The sequence below is a fragment of the Toxorhynchites rutilus genome, chromosome 1 (genome assembly GCF_029784135.1).
Source record: "Toxorhynchites rutilus septentrionalis strain SRP chromosome 1, ASM2978413v1, whole genome shotgun sequence".
Classification (NCBI taxonomy): Eukaryota; Metazoa; Arthropoda; class Insecta; order Diptera; family Culicidae; genus Toxorhynchites; species Toxorhynchites rutilus.
The window spans coordinates 194,498,320-194,510,308 of NC_073744.1; the positions used below are offsets into that span (position 1 = coordinate 194,498,320).

An 11,989-nucleotide genomic window follows, 5' to 3' on the forward strand; every position below is an offset into this window, starting at 1 on the left:
CGACGAATTTCATGCGAAGTTCCCGGTCGATAGCGATGAGGCTTCTTCACGCTTCCTGCGGCTGGTGCGCTTATCCGAGCTGCTTTCGTGGTGCCTTACCACCGAAGGACTAACGAGCTGTCTGCTTAGTCCCGATGAAACGAGTCCTCACGGTGCGAGAGTAGAGTAAGAAATGAACGAAAGCAAGGGAAGTGTCATTTTATAAAACAGAAAAGAATCGAATGTAAACCCCACCCTCTTTATTGTATAAGCTTACTGTATACTCACGAATATAATAAGGGTGGGATTTAGATTCTATACTTTTATGGTTTATAAAATGACGCTTCCTTTGCTTTGGTTCATTTCTTACTCTACTCTCGCACCGTGAGGACTCGAGCTCATTAGTCTTTCGCAGACAGCTCGTTAGTCTTTCGCAGACAGCTCGTTAGTCATTCGGTGGTAAGGCACACGAAGTCAGCTCGAATAAGCGCACCAGTAGCAGGATAGGTGGAGAAGCCACATCGCTATCGACCGTGAACTTTGCATGAAATTCGTCGCTATCAGATATCGACCGAATTGCTGATTCGCAAGCTACCTTTGCAGCATTTGGTTCGTGGAATTGCTCAGGACTTCAAAACCGACTTGCGCTTCCAAAGTTCCGCGGTTATGACGCTGCAGGAGGCTTATTAGAAGATACCAATTTGTGTGCTATCCATGCAAAACGCGTCACATCATGCCCAAGGACATCCAGCTGGCCCATCGTATCCGAGGAGAGCGTGCTATATTAGCTTAGCATATAATCAACGGCCCTTTTCAGGGCTCCAAATTTGAGGGATTAGAGTACAGAAAAGTTTTTTACAGGCCGAACTGAAAGGAGCATTTAGCGAAAATCGTGGTTTCGATAATAATTCGTTACCGATAGGTGCCATGGATATGGATTTCCTTATGAAGAATATGAAATACATGACATGATGTAGTGAATATATCCGAAGAAATCACTTTGGTGAAACTGCATTATAAAATTATTTGTGTACGAATGCCGCAATCGATAGTCGACTCTAATTTGCGCTGGGTAATTTCCTCGGAGGACTCGATTCCTCCTTTGAGCATTAATAATCTCTTTCTGGCAAAACGATGTGGTATGAATCACATTATTTGAATGATAGAATGAAGAAGTTTTCTGCCAATTTCCTTCAACCTCCAAACGTATCTTTCTCCCGTTTGTCGTTTTCGCGTTCGCTAATCCTTTCTCACAACACCCATTTCTAGTTTGAGAAATTGTTGAGTAAACATTGTTTGCCAGTGCGCGTAGAGCGGGAATTCCTAAAGATTCATTGCACCTCTAATAAATTGCCGAAAGACGTGGTCTTACGTTGATCGCACTTGATTGAAAAAATCCAAAACGAAATATATTTGGTCGAAGCATTATATGAGTAGAAAGCAAATAATCGCTCGAAAATGACTTGATTTTCGCGATGTGAAACATTTTCCGTTTTGGATACGAAAATTTCCACTGATGGGGAAAAAAATATTCAGAAGCTTTCCTGTTAATTGCGATTGATTGAAAAATAACAAAACCAAATGTATTTGGTTGCAGTGTTATATGGATAGAAAACATTAAAATAAACTATTTCGCATGAATGTATTTTTCAATTCCCAGGGGAACTGGCAGATTATTTTTCAGCAACGATGATAGCAACGAGAATTCCGCGCGTGTATGTGTGTGTGTGTGTGTGGCGGCTGCTCCGATGTTTCAAGCGGAACCGTGGCATCACTCTCCTCCTGATGGATTCCCTTTTGGCCTTAGGTGCACAAACAGGCTCTTGGTGACACCGTTCATCAGCGCATTCATGATAAACGAAATTAGCTTCACAACAACAGCGACAACATGCTCCAATCGCTGTTCAATCATAACTGAGTGGGTTTACGAGCGCCGCTCGCTTATATACCGATTTTTGATTTCAATAGCCTGTTTTGAAAGCAATTTTAAGACTATTGAAACAAGTTTTTGGATGAAAAAGTAACAAGTATATGACGCGTAGACATTTTATCTTTCAAATGAAGTGTTTATCATACCATTTCGTTCAGTTGTTTAAGAGCTATTAACGCTCAAAATCTCGGTCTCCAGCGTAACGCTTTCGTTCTCGAAACTTTGGTTTTACACCCCGGTATAGAAATGAAAGACGAAGTCCTACGTCAAAAACTAAAACTATAGAATAAAATGAACCTCCAAGTAGAACCGACGTAGAAAGTATCTCTCCGGGAAAAAAATTGAGATCAATAGTGATTAATTTAACCAAAAACGTCAGCATTTATAAAATGGCGAAGGCGAACTCAAGTGACAGTCATCGAAATGGATCACATATCAAAAAGAGTTGCCAACTTAATGTTCTGAAAGTAATGCAATAATCATTGAAAATTATTTGATATTAATCATTACATCATAACTCCTCAATGTTATTCAAATTTCATGTAGTGACGATTATTTGAGTCAGTTGAGAAGCATTTGATTGCCGATGTGCCGGGAAGCCAGCGAAATTGCAAGTGATGGAAATATCCATTGAAATCCGAGTAAAATATTACACTGGCCATCGGTTATTTCAATTGCGAACGCGACCGACGGATTGCCACGCGGAAAAACGAAATTGCACGACAGTTTATCACAGTTTTAATAAAGCTCAACATGTGCAGTTTTAATAGCTGTGCTGTGCTTAATTAAATTTGCCATATGACTTTTCAACCTTTTTTTTCGGGAGCATGGGTGATAGAGAGAATCGACCGATAAAGCGCTATTAATAATCCATAAGAACTATTCGCATACGACAATACTAGAGAGCAGAATTGTTTTAAGCATTTGAGCGGAAAAAAAATCTAATTGATCATTCAAAGAACTATCCAACAACATCATACAGATTGACCTATTCACTACCGTTAACGCAATTTTCTCGATGAATTCAAAATGGATTGAACGGAATTGTACTATCGGTCAAATTTCGTTGGACAACTTTTTAGGAACTTTGAGAAGTTGAAATCATGCTCTGAAAAAAAATTATTTCTTGGACACAAGTTATCAATAATAAATTGTAGACACAAGACATTAGTAACTAGCTTATTCCCCAATAAAAACACTCTCGGAAAACCAGATTGAGATTATGCTTTTCACAGGAAGGTGAAGCGTTATGGAATTCTGGACACGATTCCATTTCCGCGCCTGTTTTTCTACCCTAGCATCATTGTTCGTTTACACTTTCCACGCTTTTATTGAAAAGACTGGCTATTGACGGCGAAAATGGATGACTCGCGAGAAAAATAATGATTCCTAATCAATTTTTTTTTAACAGTAAAAGCAAACTCGTTCCTGGCGCACAAGCGTTCTTCTGGTCACACATAATCAGTATTGAAGAATTGATTATTTCTGCTGATGTGCTGTATCAAATTCTGAATATTCTACAATGTAGAGATATGATATGTTTCAATTGAAAATTGCTTTCAGTGGATCTAAATATAATCTGCTTTGTATACTACCGATGGGAGTTAAAAAAAGTCAAGAACAACAACAAACCCGTACGTAACACAATCGTTAGCGCTTCCTGTTGACCATGAACTGGGTAGATGCCATAAAATAAATACCCACAGAAAAAAGCTCGTCGCTACAAAATTTTTCCTAACGACTTTTCCTCGACAAATGTAAGCGAACGAAACACAAACAAACATTACGCTTTAATTATAATCGACGTGGCTCAAGGGAGTTCATCGCTGTATTACATAGGAATGTTGAGGCGAAATAGGTGCGCCGCTAGCCGCCGCCACGGTCGCCGTTTGTCATTGAAAAAAAAAACACCATGAACTCTCCATATTTCGGCACGGAACGGTTGATAGGTTTGTGGAGGCGCGTGGTTCGGCAAAAGAACTCGCCAACGGTTTGACTATTGGAATGCTGGGGATTGCGATTAGGAAAGGTGAACGAAAGATGTATCTGAGATGGAATAGACTTTGGATATATAATTCTCTTATGTTCTAAATGGTGACCGGAATAAATCGCCACAGTAAACAACTGCAACAGAAACAACCGCTTAGAAAAAGTGTAGTAGGCTAGAAATATTTGGCGCGGGAAAAACATCATGTGCCTCACATTTCTATTATAAATTTATTCTCTTGTTCTCGTTTTTCGAAATTTATTCTGAGGACAATGTAATGGGGACGAAGTCCCCATTTGGCGAGGATAAGGAATCGAGGCGGCCCATGCCGCCAAGATGACGCAATCCGAGTCCACCGCCGACCCGCCGTCGGAAGCGGCGGTGTCTCGCACGCAAACCTGGGATCCACTGATTGCCCGGTTAGTTTGAAACATAGGATACGATCCTTTAGCAATGTCCGACCGAGCTCTAGCGAGCGTCGGACGGTATACGTCTGCCCGGGGCGTTACGTTTGCCTGGGGCGATACGTTTGCCCGGTTAATTCTTGTTTTGAAATACAATACCGCGCCACAATATTTATAGCCTACTACACATTTTATAAGCGGTGGTTTCTGTTGCAGTCGTTTTCTGTGGCGATTTATTCCGGGAACCGTTCTAAATACGCAAATATGTTCTATTTTCCTACCGTTCGTTATCTGATATTCATATGACTATGTTTTGCACATTAAATCAGTACATAGTTATCAGAATTATTCTTCGCCAATTAACCCGAGTCTTTCAACGAACTATATTTCACATGTGGGTAGTTGAATGTTGAATGGTTTTAATGCTGACATGCGGATGTACGCTATAAATACTAAAACAAAAATTTACTTCTTTGTCATCAAGATTTCCTTGTCATACCTGGAAATATATAACGAGCTTATACGGGATCTCTTGAATCCCGGCGGTCCGCTAGAATTGCGAGAGGTAATTATTATTCATGTGGCGTAACGCAAAATACAATGATTTCCGTTTTCCAAGGACAATAAAGGCAACCAATCCGTGGCCGGGCTGTCCGAGATTTCGACCACTTCGAAGCAGGAAGTGATCCAACTGTTGATGAAAGGTAACAAAGCTCGCACGGTGGAACCAACAGCAGCGAACCAAACATCGTCCCGTAGTCATGCCCTACTGAGCATCACTGTGCTCAATCGAACAGCGGAGGGCACCAAGCAAGGGCGTCTATTCCTGACTGATTTGGCTGGTTCCGAACGTGCCCGGAAAACTAAGAATCGTGGAAAGCGTCTACAAGAGGGGGCACACATAAATCGCAGTCTCCTCGCCCTCGGTAATTGCATTAATGCCCTCGCAGGTGGTGCCAGATATGTTAATTACAGGGATTCGAAGCTGACTCGCCTGTTGAAGGAGGCCCTCAGTGGCCGCTGTAAGACGGTCATGGTTGCACATGTGGCGCCCGAGGAAAAGCACCGAGATGAAACGAAAAACACTCTTGTGTATGCTGATCGAGCCAATCACATCACAACCCGAATGCAGAATCCTACCATACTGGAGGAGAACAGGGGCTTGCCGATGGCCCAGTATCAGAGTCTAGTGGCCGAGTTACGGGAAGAGGTTAGCCGGTTGAAGGCAAAAATGCTTTCCGATAGACCACGGAGTGGTGTCGCACTTCAGCGGGAGCAACAGCTTCAGAACGCTGATAACAACATCTCGTCAGAAGAGCTATTGAAGAAATCCGAATTGAAACACCTCAGAGAGCAAATAGTGCACACTTTCAAGCAACAAATGCGACTCCGACGGAGAGTTCTGGAAGCGGATAGTCATCTGCTAGGGTTGGAGCTGGATGCCGAACGACAACACATGGTGATCTCCCATTGGCAGAGTCGCCAAGGGAAGCTGTACGACCGAATGGAGGAGAATGATGGTTGTTTCATTAGTATTTTTCTGAAATGTTTTAATTCAAGATAATATGTATGTTTTAGATTCGGATTCCGAAGGAAGTACAGCCCTGAGATCGGCCTGGAATGAGTTGTCTGCTATCGAGAAAGAAGTTAAGCGCTATCGAGACATTAGAGTAACCACTGAGCATGAGTTGGAGGAATGCCGGAAAAGAGGAGTGGCCTTGGAGGACGTGAGAATCCATCATCTACTGATTTTTGCTAATTAAAATTTCATCTATTTTTTTAATTACTAGCAACTTCCGGAGAGGATTAGCAGCGATGAAGAACGTGAACTTTTGTCTTTGTTATGTCGGGTTCACGAACTGGAAGCTGATAAGGTACGTGGATATGATTCTGTGACACTCACTCACTGTTCTCATTAACGACCAATTTACAAGGTTTCACTCCAAGCCGAGCGTTTGGCTCGCCAGGCGGAACTTAGGCGACGAGATCTTCAACTTTTGCGAGCAGAACGACAACGGAGGTTGTGTGAAGATATCATTAGCACGCAGAGAAGAATACTTGAAGGCAAGTTAAAACTGATTTTTTTTACTGTTGCAACAACAATGTGGACATTATTGTTCAATGGAAAACACAAGTTGCGCGTTTGTCTGTGGTATATTGAACTTATGTCAACAGTGAAAAGCTGAAGTCAACGCGCTGGAAAGAGATTTCGTTTGAGCGACAGATTTTCATGATAAGGTCGAATATTTGCCTAAAGTATAAACAGTGGATCTCGCTGAGGCAAACTTTCATTTTTCGTGAGGAAATCGACTGAACAACATCGTTGCTGGGCGAGCTGGGCGGCGAGGGATCGAATGCCTTTCTCAAGGCAATGGGGGTGGAGGAGTAATATGATGGATAAAGTAAAGTTTTCCAAGAGCCTTCCTGAAAGTTAGAGACGTATGAACTGAAGAAGTTTAAAGTCTCAAGCAAGGAAGTAAACTTTCAGTATCGTTCTGTATTCAAAGCAATGACAATCGCATGTTCTTCCTTGTTTTGCGTCATCACATGTCTTCGTTTCGGATTGAGCTGTGGACGCGACCAAATTACTCACTCGCTGATGTCTCCGACATTGCAATCATTGCATCCAGGCCATTGCATTAAGGTTCTGGACTACACAATTGTGTGGGTAATCATCAAGCTAGGCTATCATCAGCTCACCAAGAAAATAAATGATCTGGAATTTTGTCAGTGATTTGGTTTGGCATGACGATAGGAAAACTCTCTCCACAGAGGATGATAGCTAAGCTAATGTAGACTGGCAATATTAACAGCAAGGGCTTCTGTTGAGCAGAGCGCAGAATGGAGATAAGTGTGTGTATATTTAGTTGCTTCAACCCATCGATATATGGATATTTGTGTGCGTACGTGCGTGCTTCATAACCCGTACGTAAAAATAGTGCATCTTCGCTACGCTGAAACCCCATTTGTATCTGCTCCCGTGTGCATTGGCCCTGTAACGATGCCATTTTTATGCTATGATTGCCGATTGTTTTGTGTTGCAAATTATGCAGTCGTAATGCTAAATATAAACAAGGAGGGAAGATGGCGGGAGGGAAATATTTACGCTAGGGTATTAGTAATGAATCTCTGTTGAGGCAAATATTCAGCCTTTTTCCAAGCAGTTAACATTGTGGTTTCGCTTGCCAGTAGCAAAACTTTCTCCACTAAGGATGACAGCTGCGCTTATCTTGAGCAAAGTATTGTTCTACGAGCACAAGAATGAATCATCAAACAATTATCATCAAATGATTGTACAATTAAAAAACCATTTCAGAGCGACCAAACTGGTAGAATGGATGTTTCAAGATTTTCGTTGCATTATAAAATAATATCCGCAGTTATAAACAAGCGGCTTGAATCAAACCACAGCGTAGTTCTACGTCAACAATGTGGTCGTGTCTTGAACACAACCTACTATATTTTTTTTCGAATCAATAAATGCCAATTTATATTTATTGATCCTGCCCTAGAATGATAATGAAATGGATCGATCTTTTGCTGTAATTGGTTTAGGGTTACAGAACTTTGAGAACAATACATATTAACATGAAGCTTCGCCTACGGTCGCACACCATCACTGCCGTAATCTCGCAAAGTGACGCAAGCGCCAGAGGGAGAAATTTTCAGTACGAGACTTTTCGCAAAATTGCATGTATAATCAGCATATGCGTACATTGCGAAAATCTGATCTGTACAAATTGTGTACAATTGATGGAAAAACATTGCCATCTGCTCGATTTTTGAAAAAATGCAGTTTTATTTAAGCTATGTTACCAACGCCAGTTTGTTGTGGAAACAGCAAATTTTAATCGCTGTTTCCACAACCGATTGGCGTTCATCCATCAAAGTATGGGAGAATCTGTTTCCAAATATTTTCTACAACATGCCACCGTTGAGTAGAGCAAGAGGTAGCATCAGAGAGAAGAGTTCTGCACATTTCCGTCTTTGTAACGTGTGTCGAGCGGGCCAACGTAGTTGAGAACCCGATTGTAATAACTATTGACAGCATCTTCTATTCCAATCCAAATGCAATTGAAAACATCCGTGTTGAATAAGATAATGCCGTCCGAAATTATCCGATGTAAAGCAAATACAGTTTACGCGAGGATGTTCTGAGTTTTGATATAAGATGCGTTTCGATGGAGATTTTAGACATTACCCTTCGATCAACTCTCAGCTTCAATTCATCCGAAAAAGACATTGAGCAAGTGAGGTAAGTGAACATCGTTAAGATGCTTTGTCCCTTGATTGATGTTGTTATTTGAAATGTTTTGTCTCTTCTCGTTCATTCTATGCCATCAGAACGGATTAAAAATCATATCGCATAAGATTCCAAATTACGTCACATTATAAGGGAAATGGCGCTTGCGCCACATCACAGTGGAAATGGAGCTTACGCCATTCCGTTTTGAAGCTTTTACGGGGTCATTTTTCCACATTTCTATAAAACTTCGCAGTCGTTTGAAAGGATTTGGTATTCTTTATCGATTTATAACATAAAAAGTAAAATGTCAATTTTGGCGCTTGCGTCACTTTGCGAGATCACGGCAGATCAGTAAGCACATCCTGTGACGATCTTCGTATAATAATGAAATCTAATTTTTGACGAGCACGTTATAGTTTAAATAAATCAAATCTAAAACGATCACTAACTTTACCTTTGGGGCTATAGGCCGACATTTCGCTATTAAATGATGTGTCTGCAAGTTGTATTCTTGGAACTTATCGAAGATCAGTCGCCAGGTGCACATTTAGTTCGATGTGGAACGCCCCTCTCGCAATCCGCATTGGTAATCGCCAACAAAGGATTCTTGCAACGTCCTCAGTCTGTAGAACAGGATGCGGGAGAAAAGCTTGTATGCGGAATTGAGAAGGGTGATGCCTCGATAATTGCTACAGTCAAGACAGTGTTCCTTCTTGTAAATTGGGATATGAGCTTTCAACCAGTCCGAAGGCAATTCTTCCTCAACCCATAGTCTCAGGATGATCCGATAAATAACACTACAACGGGTGTTCAACAAAAAAAAAAGAGAGAATGATTTCAATACCTTCCTGTAAGAAAAGTAAAGAGCGTATTTTTTTCTCACCGAGAGAATTGCTCTCTGGGCTCCCTAAAAACGGGTTGCTCGTTTGTTGACGTAGAACTACGTCTTTCAGGAAGGGTGCCAAATCAGAAAACAAGTCACGTTTTTATGAAATAAATTTAACGCTAATAACTATTTTCACTGTAAACGAATTCTCATGATTCGCATACCAATCGAATCGGAAATTCTCTAGGATTCGTTTGATATGCTATACATCACAATTCACTAATCTCTCAACGGTTTAAATTCATGAAAATGGAAGAACTTCCTTTTTTCCCATTTTTTTATTTTCTGCTGTCAAAGTCCCACATTCCTGGCAATGACCAGTACTATACCAGCGACAAGGCGGTATACCAGGTATACCAGGAGGAGTGCCTGGAGAAGATTCTGATTCCGTTCTTAACACATTAAGGACCGCACGTTTTGGGGCAAACTTGGACGCTTCATTTGTTCGGATTCCACGAATGAGCTCGTTTCCTTCGGTGTGGATGAGATGAAGGCGAGCCATGGATAGGCCTTGTTAGATTCTTGGCAGACCAAGGATATAAACAAAAAGTGTAGAAAACACGGGTTATTTCGTGATCCATCCGTGATAGACGGAACGTGAAACACGAGAAAACTCGTGAGCGGTCCACAATGTGTTAAAAGAGCATCATTCTGGTGGGAAGTACGTCTTCTGGCCGGACAAGGCCTCTTCCCAATCCACCATGAATACATTGACGTACCTCGAGGAGAAACAGATACGTACCCAACGAACGGAACCCGACAGACTTGCCCCAGTGCCGCCCGATTGAGGATTCTTTCGGCTCCCTCAGTGCCCTGGTGTATAATTGGCGGGCCACAGGCATCAAGCAGCTGACCACGAGGATCCAGAATTGCATACGGAAGGTGGATGTCAATGCCGTCCAGCGCTCTTGGGGGAGGGTCTCCGTTTGTCAACATGCACTGACTTTTTTTTGGCGAGGCAAGCCGAATAGTTCATGAGAAGAGGAGAGAGAGAGTAGAGTTGGAAAAACACAAAGTAGCTGGGAAGGAGAGCACTCAAGCCGAACTTTCAGGCTTGAATGCTCTCCTTGCCAGCTACTTTGTGCTTTTTTAACTCTACTCTCTCTCTCCTCTTCCCATGAACTATTCTGCTTGTCTCGCCATTTAACAGAACCTCGGAATGTTGTTTCCAACGCTTAGGCACAACATTTTTCGCGCTTCAGAACTGACCGTGTCGTGGATGTGCTTCCACTGCTCGTTCAGGTTTGCTCCAACAGGTTCATTGATCCGTTCCTCAACTTTTCGAGAGTACTCCTCAGCAACTACTCCCCCTTTGGTTGATACCGAACGGGGAAGGGTCTCCCTTACCGAGCCTATCAACCTCCTTCATGAAATTGTCGGTCAGGAACTCCCACTGGTGTCCGGAATTCACTAGCATGAAACCAGAGGCTGGGATCAAAAACGGTATGCTACGATAAATTACACAGAACTACTGAACATTCGATGCGCAGACCACCTCGGACGGTGTTAAAGCGCTAGGGAGCGTTGGGATAGGAGTTACGGAACCAGACTATCATCGGCTTCCAGCCCTGAAGAGATTGGATTTTATTCACAACATTGTTCTGCCAGTGAACTCGGTGTTTACACCCTCTTCGTAGGGGTACTGTCCGTAAATTTTGTAACATGCCCTGCTCATAGCAATCGTCCGGCCTTGACGACATTCTGGATGCCGAGTTCGCCGTAGAGTTGCGTTAGTTCGTGGTTCATTCATCTTCTCCACGCTCCGTTTTCCTGTACACCACCGTATATTGTTCAGAGCATTCGGCGTTCGAAAACACCAAGTGCTTGTGAGTTCTCTTCGAGCATTGTCCATGTACGAGTACGACCGGTAGAATCAGGAATTTGTACATGGTACACTTCGTACAGAGTCGGAGTTTGTTGGACCTCAAGGATTTGCGAAGCCCATAGTAGGCACACAGTCGATCACAACACTACTACCAAGAAGAATTCATTTACGATCAGTTCCTCCTGCTAGTATGTATTTAGTCATCATCAACGCCGTCTGGGTCTCCGGTCTGCGGGCTGTTCAGGTGTTTATTGTAGTGCTGCCTCTACCTTGCGATCACCTCGCGTTCGTTAGTCAAGATGCCTCCTTCCTTGTTCCTACACATTCCGGCCCGTGGCACGAAGGCTTTGTGCGAAGCGTTTAATTTCTTGAAGAACTTCCGTGATTCTCGAGAACGGTAAAGCAGCTCTATCTCCTCACACTCTTTCTCTTCTAGTCAGCGCTTTTTTCCATAAAGAGATGTGTTTGCTGCCTTCATTTCAATCGGTATCGTTTCAAGTTTTTCCAAGTTCGCTCGACACTCGTCGCTTCCTCTCGTTCCGAAAATTCCTAATCGAAAATTTTCCTTTCCAGATGGCAAAGTAGAGCTCCCGGACGATCTCCGTGAAATGTATGCACTCTATCAGCAGGAGATTCATGCAAGTACATACACTAGTGGAATGCAGACCGCTAGCCGCGAGTATTACGACACCAAATTGCCTCCAATTTACCACAGGGAACGAGGGTATGTAT

The 11,989-nt window shown here is 42.5% G+C and overlaps 1 protein-coding gene across 1 annotated transcript in view; it reads left to right on the top strand.

Annotated features, from left to right (window-relative positions):
- Window positions 1-11,989, top strand: part of LOC129772386 (kinesin-like protein KIF19) — a 32,082-nt gene that overhangs the window by 19,603 nt on the left and 490 nt on the right. The window contains exons 4-9 of the mRNA XM_055776204.1: window positions 4,785-4,865; window positions 4,920-5,820; window positions 5,879-6,027; window positions 6,091-6,174; window positions 6,235-6,364; window positions 11,831-11,981. Coding sequence (XP_055632179.1) covers window positions 4,785-4,865; window positions 4,920-5,820; window positions 5,879-6,027; window positions 6,091-6,174; window positions 6,235-6,364; window positions 11,831-11,981 — 1,496 coding nt within the window. The remainder of the gene's footprint in view (window positions 1-4,784; window positions 4,866-4,919; window positions 5,821-5,878; window positions 6,028-6,090; window positions 6,175-6,234; window positions 6,365-11,830; window positions 11,982-11,989) is intronic.